Below are 22,774 nucleotides of genomic sequence, written 5' to 3'. Positions count from 1 at the left end.
AGGGCTGAGTCTGGGCGGAACTCTTGGTTTCTTTGTTATGTGATGGGGTAAAGACCTAGCCTGGGTCTCCCATGCAACTGTTTTTCAGAGTAGATGTTACTGTTTCCTACCATGGACCTAAACTCAAACTACACTTCAACCCACAACCTTATGCCCTGTGTTCACACGTGTTCTGCGGGATGTTCTTGGGTTTTAGGAGAAAATGTAATCTCTGGTCCAATAAATCTGTGGATTTAATGGACTAATGTACAACTCAAGAGAGAAATAGAAAATAAGTGTTTCTCTAGCACAGTGGTTCTCAGGGTGTGGTCTGCACAATTTAGTGAACCAATATTTTCTAATAACCAATGCATGATGTGTGGGGGCTAAAAAAATTAATATTTTTCCTCCCACCTTCTGAATTTTTTCAGCTGGGCTAATCATCAAATTAACAAAGACAGATTAACAAGAGAAAATAAAGTGTCTAATACAATTGTTAATGTTGTAATTAGCTAGTTATTAGGAAAGGAGCAACAGGGAGGTCAGACATTATAAGCATAGCCATCTGGGCAGCTGCAGCAGGAAGCTGAAATATCACGCTCACCAGGGAACCACCAGTCCATTCCCTGCAGGTCATTGAGGAAGGGACTGGATAAAGGGAGATGGATGCATGTACAGTAAATTTGGGGTGACATAGGGAATATGCCTGTCTGTCTAACCTAAAGATAACGGGCTAGAGGAGGTGGGGCCACTGCAAGCCCATGAAAATTTGGGAATACATAATCCCCCAGACAAAGGAATTCTCACGCGTTTGGCTCACGTGGCTCTCTTGTTCCTCCGGCTTTGCTCCTGCCTGTGGACTCCACATGCAATGAACGGACTTTAGGACTATAGCTGGGAACACAAACTAACCTAGCCTGATGCTTAGTTAGACCATGCAAATATGGAATGGAAACTTTAGGCAACGGCTTCAATCCTAGTTCTGCGGAAGGCACAGCTGGATTTTTTTCTTGGCAGGACAGAAGGAAATGGAACCTTGGAAACTCGGGGGTCTAATCCCACACAAAGAAATATCACTCATTCTCCTGTGAGAGTCTCAGAAAATTCATTTTCCTGTGACCACACAAGAACCCCATTTCCACCAGCAATTGATGGGGACACAGAGAGCTCCCCACTGATAACACACATGCACACAGGGAATCCACAGAAGCATGAAAATTCCAAAAACAGTGAGGCATCATTAGGTATATATGACATTTTTGGACAAAGGAGAAAGGGGGCAGTGTATTAGATTCAAGAAGTGAGAATGGTGATTTACAGTTAGTTGCCAAAGAGCAAAACACACATGGCAGGAAAATGCTTGCTTAGCAACTCAGAAACAATGGGGCTCAGGGGTATCTAGCTAACAGGCTCCTGCCAGAAGCCCTCTTGTTTATCATACATAATTCAAATTAGGCAAAAGTGGCATCCTAAACTCTCCTTCCTGAAATAGGTTTTTCTGTCTGAATCTTTTGGGCAGCAAAGTAGTGAGAGTCAACGGTTTTTCCTGAACCTTGTTTCTTAATAAACGGCTTAAAACGAATATCTCCAAAAGGCCATTTCAGGGTAACACAACTTTAGTTTCCTTCACATGCTTAAAAGATTCATTGAAGTACAAGATACACCAAGGAGTTTTAATATAACAAAAAGCACTTTCGCGGGAGAACCTATTTCCTCCGGTAACACTTAGATATGGTCGCAGAATTCATATGGTAACAAACCTTTAAGAAACTACCACTTGTCAAGTTTTGGTACAAGTGCTAAAGAGAAATATCCACAATTTTCTAAAAAGGCTATAAACTACTTCTCCATTTCCCTACTACGTATCTGTGTGATGCCAAGCTTTCTCATATACTCAGCCAAAACAACCTATCACAAAGAATGTAGCAGTAGCTGAGAATCCAGTAGATGTCTATTGATCTATATATTGAAGAGTGATGGCCCCCAAAAAGGAAAACTGTGGTAGGCAGTTAGACAGACATGAGCAGAGCAAGTGTGAGCGTAGATAGCTAGTCAGTTATTAAAAAAGAAAGGGAGCAAATGGGATCAAACATGAAGCCTGATCAACTAGGAGTCTGTAGCATTCAGTCTCCCCAGGAGACAGCTGTGTCCTCTGCAAGGAAGAAGCAGCTTTCTCATCTCCCTGGGGGACAACAGACAGGGTAGCCAGGATTGGGGGTGGGGAGGTAGGGAGAAAACAACAGGGAAATTCCTCTGCTGGGCACAGGCGCAATAGAAGCCAAGCTGGTGCAGCGGGAGGGCCCAACACAAGCCAGAAATGAGCCAGGAAAGAGATCGGCTAGCTCGAAAGAAAGTTTACTCCTTCCCAAGCCCAAGATATAAACAAAGCTTAACAAAGGCTCCGGATTTGTTCGTTCCTTAGTTCATTCGCATGGGCTCTCTCTCCACAGCAGCAGTGCAGGCCTGGGTATGGCAGCCACTCAGGCCCAAGCTCCAGCCAAAGCGCAGCACCCCAATGAAAACAGAGACTACGCTAGACTACCAGAGCTTCGGGTGCCAATGCCTGGTAATGGCACAGCCTGTCTGGGCCCTGGTCCTCCTGGTCTTGGTGAGGACAGATGTGGGCTTGCCGCCCCAGGGGTTAGTCTTCTCCTACAGTGAGAAGGAGCTGAGTCACCTGGTCGTGGATGAGACATTGGACATTGCTCATATCCTCCCGTGTGTGTGTCACCGAAATGCTCTTCTTTCAACTCCGTGGAAGAATCCTATTTCCACCGGCAACACAAGGATGATAGGCCAGGTACAGGTCACCAGGACAGAAAATCCTGGGTGCCTAGCAACTGGGAAAATAAATACCTTGCCCCCAGGGTAATCTTTCCTCCCCTAGCCTATCACTGGTCATGTAGTTCGGACCCTCCCTAACCTTCCCTCCTCTGGCATGTTGCTAATAATGTGATAGACCCCCTTGGAGGAGAAACAAGGGGCCAAAGAGTGTACCTTGGACAACCACTTCCTGAAGCATTAACCCCTGGAGATAACATCTAGGCTTCATTTGTGTTTCAGCTCCAGGCCCAGACAAGCAGCAAAACCAGATTAGCAATGCCATGGCAGACATCAGGACCAGCTGCATTGACCAAGGACTCCCTGCCCTGGGACCAACCAATCAGTGGACACCACGACCCTGAAAGGACACACCTGGAAACTGGATTAATATTCTATTAAGATCCTCCCCCTGAAACCTCCTCTAAAATCCCCCCCTTAAAAGCCCTAGGACAGAGAACCCTGTGCACTCTTCCTCTTTGGAGTACGCCAGAGCCTTTCCCGCCCCTCCGATTCCCCCCAAGCGTGTTACCTTCACCCTTCTCTTTCCTAAGCTCCAAGGGCCCCTTCTTTGCCTCTGTAACTTGTTTCCTAAGCCCATTTCTTTTATGACTCACTTCTCTACCTCTGTGACTTTCTAAATAAACTTTCTCTTATGGTTTGAGTCTTGACTCTGAATTCTTTCTTAACCAGAACTCAGGTACCAAGGTACTGAACCAAAGTCGTGTCTGACTCCACCAGCCTAACACCTGGTACCATTATCACTGCCAACAAAACAATGCCTCCCATCACTAAATTGTTTTGGAAAATACGGTTTTGTTTTTCACAAAAATAGTATTCATGCTAGAATGTAAAAAGTTTATTTTTAAATAATTTTAATAGTCAGATGATTAAATAAATTCTTAATTATATATAATAGTTAAAATAAAAATTTAATTAAATAAATTAAGTAAATTTTAAATGAATTAATACCTGTATAATTTCTCAGTTCTAATGTCTAAAATGGTATTATTAATAGATGTAACCCACATAAACTAATGCTTTTTGGGATCCTCAATAATTTCTAAGAGTGGAAAGAGGTCCTCAGATGAAAAAGTCTGAGATGCTGCCCCAATGCATTTTGATCATGGAAGCCTTTCTCTGGAGAACACCTTGAGTATGTCCTATGGAACATACAGTAGGAAACATAATCTCATGCTGTGCTTATGAAATTATTCCTTTATGTGCCTCTTCTCCCTAGACATTCCTCAGTAAATTAATTTATAGCTAATCAATGAGTTTCCTGTCAAACAGTAGTTTTGTGCTCATGACCCTGGCAGTTGATGCACATATCTCCTCTGGCAAACACAGTTGATGCTGACCTCACCCATTTAAAAGAGGTATTAACCTGGAGAATTATTTCACTGAGCAAATGTTACAAATAGTCCAGAGAAATGATGACACAGGTGAACATGCTTCTACACCAGATAATCCTCTGTTACGAGATACCGTGCCAGGGATAGCCCAAGATCATAAGAAATATGGCACCAGTTAGAATCATGGCCAGTTTGGTGTAATATTCCGTTTCCAACAACAGAAGCACTGATTGAAGTGCCGATGTTACAAATTACCCTTTTATAAAATGAGCAGGATGACAGCAATTTATTACTCCAAGTACTGACAATGTGTATTTGCAAAACTTTGTATACGAGCCAAAAATAACCTAAAGAACTAATTCATATTTCTACCATGCTTTTTAGAATATGTCGAGTAAGGTCAGTTCTCTGCTTTTTGGCGAGACTGGAAGCCTCAATTACAAAATTGAGTTATGAATCTCTTCTTCCTGTCAGGTGTCTGAGTGACTGGCCAGAAGCCTCTTCTTAGATGGCTCTAAAATATCTTGGGAAAAAGTCCAAAGTGTAAAGTGCTGAACAACTATTCTGTGCAAAAAAAACTCTCCCCAAGGAAACTCAGTCTTTACACAGAGCTGGCCTGGAGCACAGGCTGTTCAATCCTCTAATCTTCATTCTGGAATTTGCCCAAAGAGCAGAAACCATTAAGTTTATTTATGCAGTTTTGTAAGTGTCTAGTTTAGAAAACCTTGCTTAATTTTTTAAAGATGACCGGGATCTCACCCTGAAAGCGGAAGACACTCATCTTGATCTCTTTTTTCTGTGACCGGGGACTTGAAATTAAATTAGCCTCTAATTGGCTTCCAATAAAACTTTCTTTGATGAAAACTGTTTTAGAGCCATACATGCTTAGTAAGTTTCAGGTCCTGTTCTACTCATTTAATCCTCGGGGCAACTCTATGAGCTAGAGACTATAATTATCCCCGGTTTACAGATGAGGAAATGGACTCAGTGCCTGAGGCCACGCAGTTTATAGGTGGCAGACAGGACTAAAGAACGGAGTGATGAAATAAAATGGAGTCACTCCAGTTAAGCTGCTACTCCTGGAAACTAAAACTTTTGAACTTTTCAGTCCTGTGTCAATGCCTGAAGACACAAACCTCCAGACGCCCCTCTGATCGCCCCCTGAAGGTCTTAGGAAAGCATGTCCATGGACTCAGCCTGCCGACATGGGTATCTAGGCCATCAGTCCTCTAAAGACGTAGCATCGCAGCCCTAACCGGTTTGGCTCAGTGGATAGAGCGTCGGCCTGTGGACTGAAAGGTCCCAGGTTTAATTCCGGTCAAGGGCATGTACCTGGGTTGCAGGCACATCCCCAGTTTGGGGTGTGCAGGAGGCAGCTGATCGATGTTTCTCTCTCATCGATGTTTCTAACTCTCTATCCCTCTCCCTTCCTCTCTGTAAAAAATCAATAAAATATATTTAAAAATAAAATAAAGACTTAGCATCGCAGACCAATTCAGAGGCGAGGCATGCGGAACTGATTCGTCTCAAGAACATACTTTTTACCGTAAGAACCCCTGCTTTTCTTTCTTCTGCAGAACACTGTAGGTCTTGCCTAGTCGTGTTTCTGGTTTGCAGGCCCTAAGACCTTAAATAAATCTTCATCATTTATTTCTAGCCAAAGCCTCCTGATTCATTGACTCTTGGTGGACAACTGGAATCCAGGAACCTCTGAACCAGGATGCCGCATGGATGGTAACATGAAATGATTTACAATAAGAAGAGATCCACTTTCGTGGGGAAAATAGTGGGTTCAAACTCCAGATTAGCCTTTATTTCAGAAACACTTCCTTATATTCCGATGTGTTAGGCGCCATTCCCTGTCTTCCCCATCACACCACAGCCACATGGCATTTACCTGCCTTCCTTCTAGCCTCCACTAATATCCTCTCCCATGGCACCTGGAGCAGTGATCACTGAATGAATGTGTAAAAGAACCAAGGAACGATCAAACAAAAGTGAATTTCTACAAATCTACTTACTCTCCAAAAACGTTAATTTCCCAATGAGTTCTGTGCATCCTGGAGGATAAGCAAAACACCCAATGGGGTGCAGGGAGAACCCCTGAGCAGTGCTGTTTCTATTCACTGACAGTTACCACATGGATTGACTGGCACCCTCACTGTTGCCTGTGGCAGACAGCACACAGGGTCCTCGCACGGCTTTCCTCGGTTCACCGGGGCCCTCACCTGTTTGCTTTCCAGAGTCTGTACCAAGTTGTAGCTGACCTGGGCCACCTGAGAAAGTGGCTGTAGGGATTATATTTTCAATTTTTTCTGAAATAACCCCCACAGGATGGGCTTGAAACGAATCTCATGCAGAACGGCAAAACATGCCAACAACCATGGAAGTACAGATGAACAGGAAAATAGTAGAACTGGTAATGTTTTTACCATTTCTCATATAACATTTTTCTCAGGCACACCATGAGATATAACTACAGCAAGCTAATCAGATCTGACATGAAGTTAGCCAAAAAAAAAAAAAAAAAAAAAAATCAAAACAAAACAACGACAACAAAACACCCACCCTGAAAGTATCAAAACTTAAGATTCATATCCACTATCCTTGTGGTCCTTGCCTAAGTGAGCATCATGCCTTGGGAAACTGGCTAATATGTTCTCACACAGTTTATAAGTAAACTAGAGGCCCAATGCACGAAGATTAGTGCAAGAATGGGCCTTCCTTCCCCTGGCTGCCGGCATTGCCTTTGCTCCGGCCGGAGCCACCTTTCTGCCTTCCCACATTGCCCAGAGGCCCAGAGCGTCCTGCCCCACCCCCAGCCGCTTGGTGTCTGCATATGCAAATTAACCCACCATCTTTGTTGTGTTAATTTGTGTACTCACTCCTGATTGGCTGGTGGGCTTCATGAAAGTATGGTCAATTTGCATCTTTCTCTTTTATTAGTGTAGACTAAAGGTCCGGTGCATGAATCTGTGCACAGAGGGGTGGGGGGGTTCCTTCAGCCTGGCCTGCAATGATGCAAGCATTCCCCCCCGCCACCCTGGCCACTCCATGCCCGCTGCCCAGAGGGCTTCTGCGGCCAGAGTGGAACGCTTGCCTCGTCTTCGAGGCAACAAAGCAAGCATTTCACCAGGCCACTCACGCTGCCCACTCTCAGCGGCTCCCCCCCTCCCCCAGGACTGGGGGACTCTGGCAGGGCTGAGAGGACTGGGCGCCGCCATCTTGTGGCTATGGGCACCGCCATCTTTGTGACAGAGTGACGATTAATTTGCATATTACCCTTTTATTAGATAGGATATATTTTTATTCACAGCATAAAAATGGGGAGCTCACTGATCTAGAACTTTGCTACTCAAAGCCAATCTGCAGAGCAGCCCGCCCAGCATCACTTGGCCATGGGTGAGAAATGCAGAGTCTCAGGCGTTGCCACAGACCTACTGAACCAGCGTTTGCCCTTTACCAGGATCCCAGGCAATTCACGGGGCACGTTTTTGTTTGAGTAGCGCGGCTTTAGAACACACTTCTTCAATGATCTCAATCCCAAAAGTTCAGCTCTTATTGATAAGGTTAGGCAGATTTCTCTTTTGCATTTTTTACCTCATAAATGTATCATTTCTAACATCTGATATAAAGTGTTCTTCAATACTATTAAGAAACTATCCCCATACACCAAAACTCCAGTGAAATAATGCACATATAACTGCAGCATCATCTGGAATGCCGGTATACATAAAATAAACGTCTAGGCTCCCGTACAATAAAAGCCATCCTGCCACACCTTAAGCGTTCTGATCCCCACCTCCACTTACTTTTGTTTGATCATCAGCTTTGAACACATAGCAGATACTCCGCCTACTGGCCGCATCGTCCTTAATCAGACAGGCAAAGTAGCTCGGGTCGTGACTGTTGTGGATCAGTTTGTGAGCGTGCTGAGGCTTGCACTCGAAGATGCTGGAACAGATCAGTGGATCCCACTGCTGAGTCTTCTCTGGCTCCGGTTCACATCGCAGTCCAGAGGGCGAGACGCAAAGCCGGACTTGCTTGGTACTGGGTTCCTTTTTGGAGGACTGCCCGCTGAGCCGGCGCACCTCTGCCACGACCCAGGGTAGCATGGGCATGGTGGTCAGGGAATGCACAGGCAAGGAGCCCACCAGCTGGAGGCCGAAGGCCACCCAGGCCTCGTTAGGGAACGGATGCTTCCTCGCCGTGAATGTGATTGGTTCCATTTTGGGAAAGGTCTGGAAACTCAGCAACACCTTCCCACGCTCCTCAATGGTAACCCAGCAACCTATTTGACCTCTCCTGGTGCAGAAGCCTGGGGGAGACACAGAGGCATTTGAATTTAATTTTATGGGCACCGCCATCTTTGTGACAGAGTGACGATTAATTTGCATATTACCCTTTCAAAGGATTATTATTTCAGAAGAACTTAAAAGTCTGAAACCCAACATGGACTGGTGAACACACAAAACAATATACAGTTGATGTATTATATAGAATTGTACACCTCAAACCTACATAATTTTATTAACCAATGTCACCCAATAAATTCAGTTTTAAAAGCCTGAACCCCAAACATAGGAAGAAATGGATATTCGTTCAAATACACTGCTCTGCAGAGAAAGAGCATTCTTGAAATTGCATTTCATATAAAATCTGAATATGCCATAAATGTCACACTGACAGCGGGTTACAAAGATCCCACCGGGAAACTCCTATTAAAGTTAAGCTTCACAGAGCCCACAAAGGCAGGCACTATGAAAAACAACATAACGCTCCCAGGACAGCCTGAAACCCTGTCATGTTATTTAACATATGCTTCAAGGAGTTTTTTTAAGATAATCATATTCAGTACTAGTAACTCACCCCCACCCCTCACAAAAGAAAAAAATATCAGCTATTCATTATCATAGTCTGCTGAACCAGACCGGTTTTAACACCTTATCTATTGCTTATGATACCACTTGAAGTTTAAAAGTCTCTCCCTGGCATACTTCAGAGATTTTGAATCACAAACTCAAATTCTTTTAACAGGTACTTGGTGCCCATTATGTTCCAAACACTGTCATAAATATCGTTTTGTTTCATTCATGTAAGCCATCACCCCATTCCCGTCCTTATCAGTAGAGGATGTGGCTTCTACCAGACTCAAACCTTCAACTTCGATATGGGTGATTTTCAGCAACCATATCTGAAACATCCTAACATCTGCTTGTTCCATTGGATAATGAAACCCTTCTGTTCAGAGCTGATTGGTCTACAGCACCTCAAGCCCTATTCTCTACTCATTTGCCCCTGGATAGTCATTCTCCCATGTATTTCCTGAGCATGTATACACATGCTGAGGAGGAACTCGATAAAGACAGGGGTCACGTCTGTCTGATCCACCATTCTATCCCTGGTGCCTGGCACACGCCTGACTCAGAATAGGTTCAATAAATATTTTAAAGTAGTGAATGAAGACTCTTCCATCCTAAAAATAAAGGTATTTCCCCTTGACCTCAAATCTCCCCCAGACACAACTCTTCCTTCTCTACACAAATTTCTTCAAGATAAAATCTACAAGGTCTCCACTTCCCACTGTCCATCCACAATATCTGGACTGTGACTAGAAGCACAATTTTCCTGGTAAGTTCACCCACATGCTCTGGTTGTGAAATCCAAAGGGGACTTTTTAGTTCTTAACTGTCTTGTCCTTTCTGATGAATTTCTCAATGTTGACCACTCCCCTTCCTGCTTAAAACTTGTGGTTCTCTATCTTAACCTCTTCTGGTTGCTTCTTTTCAGATTCTGTGATGACTTTCTTTCTCAGTTCCCCTCATTCTACCTGCATGCTCTTGGTTGTTGACACCTAATATCTCGGTTTCGACAACCACATTCCAATACTCCTGCTGCTGCTGCTAACAACTTACTTTTATTAAGTACCGGCACTCTGCATGTGTTATTTCATCTTCATAACACCCTTCACCTCCAACCCTAGTCTCAGTGAGAGACTACTATTCTTGCCACTTTTTATGGCCTAGGAAACTGAGGCCTAGAGAGCTTGAGTCATTTGTCACAGGTGACGCGAGAGTCCACACCTCATTCTCAATCCCTCCTCTTGAGTGCTGCACAAAAATGCATCTACCACACACACCCTGAGGATTCCCAGTGTTCATCTCCCATTGAACCTCAAAGAATTCCAAATCCGTACAAGCCATTAAATAGTTCTATCTGGATAGCCTATAGGCACCTCAGTCTCAACTTAGTTATTTTAAAACTAACTCAGTCTCACCTCTCTCCTTTCCACTTCCCAAAACTTCTCTTCCTTCCTATAAGTTATATCTCTGTGACCAGCATCAATGTTTATGTTATTGGCTAAGCCACAGCCAAGGAGTCGTTGATATCCCCTCTCCCCAAACTCATATGTTGAAATCCTAATTTTCAATGTGCTGATTTTAGGAGGTTGGGCCTTTCTAGAGTCATTAGATCATGAGGGCAGAACTCCCATGAATGGAATTAGTGCCCTTATAAGAGACCCAGACAGCTCTTTTGTCCCTTCCACCAAGTGAGGGTGCAGAAAAAGATGGCATGAACCAGGAAGTGGGCCATCACCAGACACCGAATCTTCCAGCACCTTGATCTTGAACTTCCCAGCCTCCAGAACTGTGAGAAATAAATTTCTGTTGTTTATAAACCACCCAGTCTATGGTATGCTGTTATAGACTAAGATGAATCATTCAGATTCCTTCTTCATCTTACCACTACTTCTAAGACATATTTAAATATGTCTTATCTTTTCTCAACTGGGGTAAAAGAGCCCCAACCTTCAATCCCTCCTTCACATATTTCCTAGAGTAATTTAACAAACACACAAAATTGATCATGTCACCCCTCTGCTAATAATTTCTTAATAATTGCCCCATAACATCTGAAGTCTTCTACATGGTATATAAGGTCTCTTTGGAATATGGCCCAACTATATGCTCCCCTCAAGCACCCTCCTTCATGCACCTTTTGGCTCTGAAGATAGAGAACTAGTTATGGTTCCCCATACGAGATGTGATTTCTCATGCCGCTGTGCCATAGTGCATACTGTTCCTCCCTCCCGGGAACACAACTCCTGCCACAAACTGTAAAGGCTCTGAGATTTTAACAGTTAGCCTGCCACAGTTAGCCTCCTGGTAGGAGACATGAGGCTCCTGGGTCTGAGGCACAGAGCAACAGCACATTTCATGAAGGTGTATTCCCTGTCTCTTTTCCTTTAAATTATAGCTTCTCTTAATGATGAGGACAGACTTGAAGCTCACATGACCCCATAAATAGTGGTTTCTCCTGCCTTTTTCCTCTCTCTAAGCTACAGGTGAAAGTAGCATTAAATGTCTGGGTCAGTGTCCACTCCGGTAACTGAATCTGTTTCAAGTTCAACTGCTGACAACTGCTAATCCCAAGACATGATTAAAGAAGTACTAGAATTTGTCAATTCTAGGACTGTCAATCAATGTAACTGAAGCAGTGATTAATATGATGGCAACAGCATCTCAGAATTACTTTTAGTTTTCTTATTTAGTTTTCTGTACTTAATGCAAAAAAAGCACCGAATTTAGTAATTTAAGTCATTTGGTAAATAATTAGTCATTAATCAGTTCTGCCATTCCATTGACTAAAGTACTAGTATTTGATGGCCTAAGCAGGGGTGCAAAATCATTTGCTCTGGCCCTGCCAGGACCTTAGGGGTGAGTTAGTTAAATGTTTGACCAAATACAGCAGGCTAATTTTTAAGATGATAATTTTGTATGGCCCTCGAATGATGTTATAAATATCCAGATGACCTTTGGCAGAAAAAAGGTCCCCCACCCTGGCCTAAAGTCTTCACTTTTTAACAAGCTGGGGCACATTCTTAGTATGTCTATAAAAAGTGTACTGGGCCTTCATACTGTTTACAAACTATCAAATAAGTTCTATCTCACACACAGTCATAATTATTTATAAGCAATTCAGACTTTGCTGATATAAGATTCATGGTAACACACTAGATAACTGTTTGTATTACTTTTCAATAAAAAGTACCATGAAACAGATGAACTATTCAAAAAATACTAACAAACCATTAGATTACTGTTTTAAACCATCTCGATCCACATCATTTGCACACAACCTCTGACCTTTAAGCCTCAGGTTCCACCTATTCCAAGAGGCCTCTCGTGCCTCATACCCTCAGTATGATCTGCTATCCTAGTGAGCTCGTTATATTCCTGTGTGTACACGCCCCATCATTTACAGAGACCGTCTGTATTCCACGCAACTCCTACCTACCACAGTCCATAAACATGGTAGTTATCCGAAACACAGAGATGCTTTCATTAAAACAACTTCAATAATCTTGTTAGTGGATCCTGCTAAACATATTCCAGGAAGCCTGCACTTAGAATCACACCATTTTAAAGCTAGAGGGGTCCTTTTAAGCCATTCAGAAATCCCCCTCATATTTGAAATGAGGAAACTGGGTTCTGGACAGTAAGTGGCTTGTCCAACTTTGGTGGCAGAATTAGGACAATCCAAGTCCCTGACTCCCTTCCAAGTGCTGCAAAGAACCTCAGTTTCTTCAAGAAAACAATTTCAAGTGTGCAGTTAAGAAAGCAAGTTACTTAACTTCTCCAAAGTTCAAGTTTATTCTTGTAAGTGTGGAGAGCGGCTACAGCGTTTGGACAGGTTCAAGCCTGGGACTAATGAGAGGGCACGATCCTCTTGTGGTACAGCCACATGTAAGTCCCAACACAATTATAGCCAAAGGCTAACGTTGTAAGCTTGACCTTATGGTCCAAACCTGTGGTCCCACATGGCTAAGTGATATGGGCTGTGGGAGGTGCAGCAAGTAAACAAAGTTTGATCTGGTGTATGTAATTGAGTAGAGTTGAAACCCATGAGAACATTGAAACCATGCCCTTACTTTGCCTCGTGGAATCTGGCTATAAAATAAAGACTCAGCTTTCAGGCTATGGCACTGTCTCTCCATCAGAGAGAGCAGTGTCCCACCTAGACCCAGCTTTCTTCTCTTGTCTGTCTTTTCTAAATCCTTCACTGTCCCCTCTCAGGTTCACCCAAGGCCATGCCGGCTCGGCACATGGCGCCCAACGTGGGGCTGAGTATGGGGAACAGGGGCCTGAGTTCAGGCTCACCCATGGCCATGCCGGCTCAACACAATAAGATAATGGAACAGGATCATCTCCAAGTTTTCTTCTATCTCTAAAATCTGGTGAATCTAATTTCATAACGTATGATACCAAATGTCCTCAGCATCGTGTGGGATGGGAAGCTACTCCCATCTTCCTGTCAAGAACATAAATGTGGAGGAGGTACATGAAGGAAAGATGGGGTTGACTGATGAGGAAGCCAGAGAAGTGATGGTGGGGGTTAGGAGAAAGCCGCTATTGGGAACCCCCTCTCTTCCCAGCCCCCCATCCACTCCTTGCCAGCAAACCACAGGGAGTAGGATGGGGGCTTTCCAGTGGCTGAGGATGCTGCTGCCTCTGCAGGTTTCGCCCTCACCTCCTCGGAACTGCTGGGAGGAGGGGAAGAAAGAATAAAAGGAGGTGTGTTGGAAGCTTCTAGCTCCAGGCTGGGACAGGGTGTCCCCAGATGGCCACTCATTCTCCCCACCCAGCCCCCGCCCCTGCTCCTGGCAAAGCAGTGGCTAATTTTTCAGTTGTTTAACCCAGACAGAGCGGTCGGTCATGTGGCTGAACAGAATTATTCTGCCACCTGAATAGTCTATTCTAAAACCACTGGCTTGGCTAAACTATCTGTCCATTTTTACATAGCACGCCACCCAATCAGAACAGTGTGTTGCTCACCCCAGAATCACCCTCTGGTCCCTTTGGAGCAGTTGTCTATTTCACCATCATACAGAGCTCCTGGAGCCAGGGCTTCCAATCTTTCCAACATCAAGAATGCTCCATGACTGTCTAAAGATGGCAGCGTAGGTAATCGCTGCCTCCCACAACCACATCAAAATTACAACTAAAATACAGAACAACCATTACCCAGAACCACTGGAAAGCTGGCTGAATGGAATTCCTACAACTAGGGAAGTAAAGAAGAAAGCACACAGACTGGTAGGAGGCACCGAACAGGCCTAGCACCCACGTGTGCTGCTTTTTTAATTGGGAGGGAGATCGTCTCTGCAGAGGCCACCTGAAGGAGCAAGGGGTCCCAGCCCCACACCAGCCCAGGTCCCAGAGCTGGGAAAAAAAGTCCCTATGGGCAGTAAGAACTACAGGCTGTAAAAACCAGTGTGCATTGGAGCTCAGTGACACAGAGGCTGCTGGAGACCCAGCTGTTCCTCCTAAAAGGCTGGCACCATGAACTGAACTTACAAGGTCCTGCTTGCTCTGAGTTCCAGCACCACAGAGATATTTTGAGGCGGGGGGTGGGACACAGACACATAAGAGGAGGAACTGGATTGTCTGGCATCGGGGCAGGAACTCGTATTGGGATGGCTTTCTCCCAGACGGAGGTGCTGGCATGGATCATGTTTCCTATGCTGGGACCTCCGGTTGCAGGGCTGACTGACAGCCACTTCTGTTTGCTCCGCCCTTGTGATTCCCTAAGAGCCCGCCTCATCCAATTTACAATCCTACCCAAGCTGCTTGGATCTGCTTTGCATATAAATGGCCTGTCTTTGCTCAGGCTAAAATCAAACAAGCTGCAGCTGAGTCAGGGAGCCCCAAACCTATCTATAAAAGGCCCAAGACCTGGCACCAGCACCAGCCTGCCTTGCTTCATAGCTGGGACTCATCTGGGCACTTCCAAACCCAATACAGGGGGGCCTTGACTTAGGAGTTTCATTCGTTCCGAGACCGACTCGTTAAGGAGCTCGTTAAGGAGCTCGTTAACTCAAATTACTCTATCAACTCAATGCAAAAAACCTGCCGAGAGACAGCTGGTATCTCAAAAAACTCGTTAGTCGTTAGTCGGGACACTGGTAAGTCAAGGCCCCACTGTACAAAGAGGAGGAATCTTCAGATCTCCCTGTAGCTCCTGCTGGGTGGCCCAAGGCAGTGGCTGACTTTGCACCTCCCTGGAGACCCAAGAGATAGTGTACCCAGTGGTCAGTGTCAGACCATACCAGATTACAACTCTTCACATCCATAAGCAACACTCAAGGGGCAGACTCAGTGAGCACCAAAACCCCACTGAAGCAAGTCCTGCCCCATAAGGTGTCTCCTACGCAGCAAACAGCTCTCCCACTGTAATCGAATCCGGTCCTCACAGTCAATTGGCTTGGAGGTCAGTTCCTCCCAGTGACACCAACAGCAATCAAGTCTCAACTACAACAAGACTGTGCTCACAGCCCACCACAAAGGGGTGCACCTAGAGTTCCCAGCTCAAGTGACTGGGAAGGCTGAGCCACGGGGCCCTATAAGACACCTTCTACACAAGGCCACTCTACCAACTCAAGAAGACATAGCAGCTCTACCCAATACATAGAAACAAATACAGGGAAGCAACCAAAATGCAGAGACAAAGAAACATGTCACAAATGAAAGAAATGGAAGAAAACAAACTATTGGATATAGAGTTCAAAACGAAGGTTATAAGGTTACTCAAGAATCTTCTAGAAACATCCAAAAAAAAAAAAAATGGAAAAGGCCCAGTCAGAAATTAAGCATACACTGACTGAAATAAAGAATAATAATAATAAAGAATAATAAAGACAAGAAAAAGATAAAGGAATTCATCACCACCAAGCCAGTATTATATGAAATGTTGAAGGGTATTCTTTAAAAAGAGGAAGAAGGAGGAAAAGATAAAAAATATGAACACCAAAATGGCAACAAATGCATACCTATCCACAATTAAATCTAAAAATCAAAATAAACAAATAAGAAATCTAATGGACAGAATAAAATAGAATCAGAGGAATGGAAATGGAACAGACTGATGATTCTCAGACAGAAGAGGGGTGAGGGGGAGGGAAGAGATTAAACAACGATCTTATATGCATACATGCATTACCTATGGACACAAACAGTAGGCAGTAGGGTGGTGAAGGCCTGGAGTGGAAGGGAACGATGGGGGGTAAAAAGAGGGACATCTGTAATAATCCCAACAATAAAAATTTTTTTAAAAAAAGAATGCTCCCGCACCAGTGTGAGCCTAATTTGACACATAAGAAATGATGTTTTATTTATTTCCTTCTTATGTAAAACAGAGCCAATTTAAGGCTAGTCCTTACACTTTCACTTCTTGTATTCTCTTCTACTGTATTGCACAGGATAAAGGGGTGGTGGGTGGGGTCCTAGCTGGGATTATGTATAACCCTCCCTCCTGGCATAGCTGCTTTAAGTTATTTATTCTCCTAAAAGGAATAGTAATATACAGGCTGTTCTCCCAAAAATGTATGCACACTTGAACAGCTGATAGTTCAACTGATGTTTCTTTCTTTTCATATTTAGCCCATTGAAATTAATTATTCAAAGTATGTATATATACATATATTTATTTTTTGGGGGGGACACCCTGAATATTTTTTTAGTATTAATTATTTTTAATTTTTCAGTTACAGTTGACACACAATATTATATTAGTTTCAGGTGTTCAACATAGTGATCAAGCATGTATACACTTACAAAGTGATCATCCCAATAAGTTATTACATTATTGACTATATTCCCTATGCTTACTTTACATCCCCATGACTATTCTGAACCACCAATTTGTACTTTTTAGTGCCTTCACTTTTTAAACGTATTCCCCAACCCCCTTCTCTTCAGGCAACTGTTAAAATGTTCTCCAGCCCAACCCAGTTTGGCTCAGTGGATAGAATGTCGGCCTGCAGACTGAAGGGTCCCGGGTTCAATTCCAATCAAGTGCTGGGGCTGGCTGGCAGACCCTGAATGACGAATGAATGATTACTTTGACACACATTTCTGTGAAAAAGAGGCTAAGGGACTGGTTGGCATAAGAAGCCAAAAAAGCCTCGATTGCCTGCCTCGTTAGGCTTTTATTGTAACAACAGCTTGAACTAAAATTAACCTCTAAATACAATCAACAGGGTAAGCATCCTTGAGAAGACACCTGCATCTGTAATGTCTTTCAAACAAGCACATTTTGAAATCTAAACATTAAAATTCTAATAAAACACTCAAGGACTCAGACTTGTTTGGAAAAGTCAAGGCAAAATCTGCTGCCTTCAGCAAGGTCCCCCAGGGGCCTCTGACCTTTAGAAAATCCTCCTTACAGACTTTCCAACGAAGTCCCATACTTCCCCACAGTCAAGGGCAAATACTCGGGTTTCGGGCTTGATCCCCAGTAGGGGGCATGCAGAAGGCAGACGATCAGTGATTCTCTCTCATCATTGATGTTTCTATCTCTCTCTCCCTTTCCCTTCCTCTCTGAAATCAATAAAAATATATTTTAAAAATGTTCTCTGTATTTATGAGTTTGTTTCTGTTTTGTTTGTTCATTTTTAGATTCCACATATAAGTGAAATCATATACTATTTGTCTTTGTCTATATTTCACTTAGCATAATACCCTCTAGGTCCACCCATGCTGTCACAAATGGCTAGATTTCATCTTTAATGGCTGAGTAATAGTCCATTGTATATATGTAGCACATCTTTATCCATTCCTCTATTAGTAATAATTGTTAACATATAATAGCACTTTTGTGTCTATTATCCAACTTAGCTTTCACAACCACCTTGGACAATAAAGATTATTATTACCACACTGGAATAAGGACTATTATGAAATACTATCATTATCAGCTCCAATTTAAAGAAGAAAAATGAGAAGGAAATTGCTGCACAGAGAACTGAAGTCACTTGCTCATAGTCATACTAGTAGCAAATGGCCAACCAGGTTTTGAACCCTGGTCCTTCGGCAGAGTTTGTATTTGGGCTTAACTATTTTGCTAGATTGATTAATTGCCTCTTTTAGGATATTACGTATACTATATGTAGTCTTACAACTCTGAGAAGCATGTTTTATCACCCCCATTTTACCTAAGGGTCCCCTGGCTTGTACTAGTAAATGGGGAAGGCAGGATTTGAATCCAGACCTGTCTTATGCCCAAATTTCTATTCTTTGAGATATAAGAATATCTCTAGAAGGGAATAACTCTAAAATTCCTCTTTCTAGTGGATTAGCTGGGTTGTTTTCTACCCAAATCTTTCTTGGCCTCAGTAATCCAAATCTAATGTCAAAGTTATACTCTAAAAATATAAAATAAACAATTAAATAATAGCAGTAAGTAATATTTGAGTATTACTATGTACCGGGCACTGTTCTAAGAATGTCACATAGATGAATTAAGTTTGACGATGAACCCATAATGCTTACCTATTTTGGCAGTGTAGGATCACTGATCATACATAATGTATTGGCAGATATGTATATTCTTTTTTTAAGAGAAAAAGAGCTGCTGCTTGTCACAAGGAAACAGGCACACTCAAGCCTAAATGCCTGTCTGTTGGCTGGTGCTGAGCAGGCTCTCTGAATTCTGCACAGCTTCACTGAGGCCTCAGTGCCGAGACTGCTTCGCATGGCCCAAATATGACTGATCTTTTGCTGAACATTTGAAACCTGAAAAGGGACACACTGCCCTTATATCTAAGAATCCATCCAATGGAAATCTCGGCTTGAAAATGTCAAAACCTTGAAAATGGAAACCTTCCTGTCTTTTGTGAAGAATCTGGTTTTAAAATATTTTTATGTGTGTGTGGAGCTGGGAAGGAAGAAATGAAGATAAAAGTCAGCAAAGGCAATTGTAAGGTAACCCTTTGCCATCACCAACACTCTGCTCAGTGCACTCACGGTCATTTTTAATGAACAGATTCTGTTTCTCCAGCTTTTAATGATCAAGAAAAGAGAAGGCCTGAGAAACATATCACATTCTGGAACTCACACAGCCATTACACTTGAGAAGGTAAGGAAAAGGGCAAAGCAAATTATGCCAAGGCACCCACACACAAGCAGACAGAAGCCCCCAAGGGGGCTGATACACATGTTAGGTGGTCTGAGGAATCTGAAGAGTGGAAACTAGGGACCTTCAGAGAAATGCTATGAAGGGAGTAAAATCTGTTTGAGGGAGTTGTCATTTTGTGACATAAAATTAAAACATATTCAAAAACAAAACCCTCTCAAGCATGCAGCCCTACTCCAGGCACCATAGTGACTGGAGATGCAGGTGTGAATGGGAACTAGGGAAGCTCCATGCTGCTTAGGACAGCACTCCTGGCTGCTTCCCAGCAGTACATCCAAGAAGGTCTGGCATGAAAGGAACTGACTCCCCGTACCTGGCTCCCCTTGGGGGTACATCTGATTGCCACTGCAGCCCTTCTGATAAAGGCTGTTTTTTGTTTTTTGTTTTTTTTTAATACATCTTTTTATTGATTTCAGAGAGGAAGAGAGAGAGAGAGAGAGAGAGAGAGAGAGAGAGAGAGAGAGAGAGAGAGAGAAACATCAATGATGAAAGACAATCATTGATCGGCTGCCTCTTGCACCCCCGCCCTCCACTGGGGATCAAGCCCGCAACCCAGGCATGTACCCTGACCGAAATCGAACCGTGACCTCCTGGTTCATTAGTCAAAGCTCAATCACTGAGCTACGCTGGCCAGGCAAAGGCTGTTTTCTAGGGAATTAGGAGACTGAGATTGTCAATAGCTGGGTAACAAGGGAGAAGGGGCAAGCTATGTTTCTTCAGAGTTGCCCTTCTTTCTCATCCTCCTCTGGTACTATGACAAACAATGTCATAATGGGATAAATGGCAGCACTGACATGATGGCACCCAACCAGAAACGTTATCATAGTGAAAGGGGAAATCCCCAGAGTGCTCTGTGGGAAAGATAATGGTCGACTATGTCACAGTCCTATTTGCAAAACTTTACTTTTTAAATTAATAATTTATAAAATCAATGAATTTTCCTCCTATTTTACTGGTTTGCAAACAGCTAGACAAATCCACATAAAGGCATTTATTTTCATTATCACCTGATTGGCTGGGTGTCATCTGGTGCACAGAAGGGTTGCCAGTTCAATTCCCAGTCAGGGCACATGCCCTGATTGTGGGCTCAATCCCAGTAGGGGTCATGCAGGAGGCAGCCAACTGATAACTTCACTCTCACATGGATGCTTCTCTCTCTCTCCCTCTCCCTGCCTTTCTCTCTCTCCCCCCCCCCCAAAAAAAAATCAATAAAAAAAACTTTAAAAAAAAAAGAAAATGTCCCCTCAACATTTCATCCTTTAACTCACAGCTGTGCTCCCTACCCGGTAGCTCGTTTTGTCAGTTACTTATAGATAAATCTGGTGAGAAAGCACTTCTGAGTCTTATTTCCCTATAACTTGATTAGAAAAAAAAAATAGATTTGACACTGTAATGGCATTCCATTCCCAACAGATGCAAAACACCTGTTAACAATAGTCGTCAACCCTTTTCTGTTGACAAACTTTTTCATACAATGTCCTTATTCCCGAATGTCTCCAAGGTTCCCAGGGAGAAAGAAGCTCCTCCCCCACAAGAGTAGCCAGCTCAACTCCAGGACCCACCTGCCCCAGGGCTCCCTAACCCAAGAGAGAGAGAGAGAGAGAGCAGGAATTGTTCAGAAGCATCTAGTCCAGCAAGGAGGATTCCCAGCCTCCTGAGACAGCGCCCGTTCATTCTTCCACCCAACCCCTCCCACCCAGAGCAGGTTCTCAACACACAACAGCACCCACAGGTGGCCATTCTCCAACTCCAACCCATCCCATCTGGAATCTGGGGAAGAGAATGAATTTCTGCTTTCCTAAAAAAGGGCTTTTCATCAAGGCCGCTGCAGCTCAGCTTAAGTCCAGTGCAAAAAGTTTAGAAGTTTGGACTTGTAGAGGTAGCTGAGTTGCTTGGGTGTGACCGGTACAAACCAGGTCATTTTAAAATGCTCTTTCTGATTATATTAATCAATTAAATGATCCAAAAGGAGGAATGAGATCTACGTGAAGTGAATACCTGTCCATTAATGTAGGGCACTCTAAAAACTGTTTAGTGGAACAGTTAATCACTTTCAATTTTTTTTTCCCTTTCTAAGCGACTTGCAGAGAATAAGCTATTATCAATGAACTTACAACGGGGAAAGCCGCCTCTAGGTGGATTCCAAAGAAAAAGACTCCTCTTTTTTTTTAAAGTAAACGCAACAACGTGTCCCGAAGTTTGAAGGGGGTCCCATAATCACAGACCAATCAGGAAACAGCAAGAAACAATTAAGCAGGGTTTCGAAATGACGGGTCCAGGATGTGCCCATAGGAAGAAATGTTGAGCGCACTGGGGCAGCTGCCAAAGTTACTACTGCGAAGTACCCTGAACTTTCAAAGGGTGGCATGGGATTACTCCAACCGACCATCCCCCAACCTGGTCGCCTTACAAGCGCAGTAGCCATAGAGATATTTGGCGGGAGGGGAAGGAGGGAGATGCGAGGACCTTAGAGCAGGAGTGGGGAGGACAGAAGGAGGGAGGCTCTCCGAGCTTCTGGGTCCTTAAGAACTAGAAGGTTTCATTTTGGTCCAAGGAGCGGGCAAGGAGGTGGCAATGAACTTCCTCCCCCGAGAGCCCCCGGGTTTCCTGCGCCGCAGAATCGCCCCTGGGCTGCCCGAATCCGGCTCCTCCGCGGGCCGGGGAGCTCTGGGGCCGGGGGTGGGGTGCGGCCGGGATGCCCCGGGAGGAACCAGCCGCGTGGCTCGGAAGCGGCCGGAGAAGGCGCCTACCTGTGCGGCGGCGCGCTCAGGGCGCGGGGCCGGGCCGGGCGCTCAGGTGCTGGGGGGCAGCTTGGGGACGGCCTGGGCGCGCGGGGCGTCCATCGTGCCCCCTGGCAGCGTGCTTCCAGCCGCCAGGGCCGGGAGGGGCCCCCGGCTCGGCTCCCGCCTCTTCACCCGGCTGGGGACCCAGCGGGTCCGGCGTCCGCGGCGGCGGCAGCAACAGGCTCGGCGGCGGCGGCGGCAGCGGAGGCTGAGCAGGAGCAGGAGGAGGAGGAGGAGGAGGAGGTGTCTGCGCGCGGCTCGCGTTTCCTCCTCCCCGGCTGGGCGAGCGCGGGGGAGGCGAGGGGCGGGCGGGAGCCGGGATCTCCCGACTCGGTCCCCCGGGACCTGCGAGGGGGACGCGGCGCCCCCCTCCACGCTGCGCCGTGTGACCGCCGGAGCGGCACGGCCGGGACGGGCGAGCCCCACGCGGGCGACAGCTGCTGCAGTGCGGGTCCGCCGCGGCCTCCCGCCCCTCCCGGCCTCTGCTCTTCCGGGCGGTGCATCCTCCGCCGCCCGCGGGCTCCAGCCCTGGCCCGGGGGAGGGTGTCGGGGCGCCGTCCCAGCGCGGGGTCTCGGCCCACGGTTCGCCTGGAGCCCCGGGGCGCGGAGCCCGCGCGTGATTAAGGCCCTCGTGGCGGGAGGTGCGGCCGCACACTCCGTCCTCAGCAGCCTATTTATAGCAGGTGGCCCGCCCGCGGGGCTCTCGGCAGGTGGCACTGCCCGCCCGCGCTCGGCCCTGCGGGAGCCTGGCCGCATCTGCACTCTCCCCTTCTCCCTCCGAAACGGGCCCGGCGCAAACTGCACAGAACGGGGGAGGCAACCGGGGGCCCGGCTCTCCCAGCACCTCTTCCTGCCCTCGGGTTG

General features: G+C 45.2%; 1 protein-coding gene across 5 annotated transcripts in view; it reads right to left on the bottom strand.

Annotated features, from left to right (window-relative positions):
* The window catches only part of TBC1D1 (TBC1 domain family member 1), a 208,025-nt gene extending 186,004 nt beyond the window's left edge, over positions 1-22,021 (bottom strand). For 2 of the 5 annotated variants that reach the window (XM_036331240.1, XM_036331269.1), the window contains exon 1: positions 7,967-8,383. In XM_036331240.1, coding sequence (XP_036187133.1) covers positions 7,967-8,383 — 417 coding nt within the window. Of the gene's footprint in view, positions 1-7,966; positions 8,473-21,877 lie in introns of those variants that run through there. The other 3 variants (XM_036331236.1, XM_036331249.1, XM_036331259.1) reach the window with 3 other exon arrangements.
* Positions 22,022-22,774: the final 753 nt, after the last annotated feature.

This window comes from Myotis myotis, unplaced genomic scaffold (genome assembly GCF_014108235.1).
Source record: "Myotis myotis isolate mMyoMyo1 unplaced genomic scaffold, mMyoMyo1.p scaffold_m19_p_1, whole genome shotgun sequence".
NCBI classification, from domain to species: Eukaryota; Metazoa; Chordata; class Mammalia; order Chiroptera; family Vespertilionidae; genus Myotis; species Myotis myotis.
The sequence above is the reverse complement of the archived record's forward strand: the minus strand, read 5'-3'. Positions and strand labels throughout refer to the sequence as shown.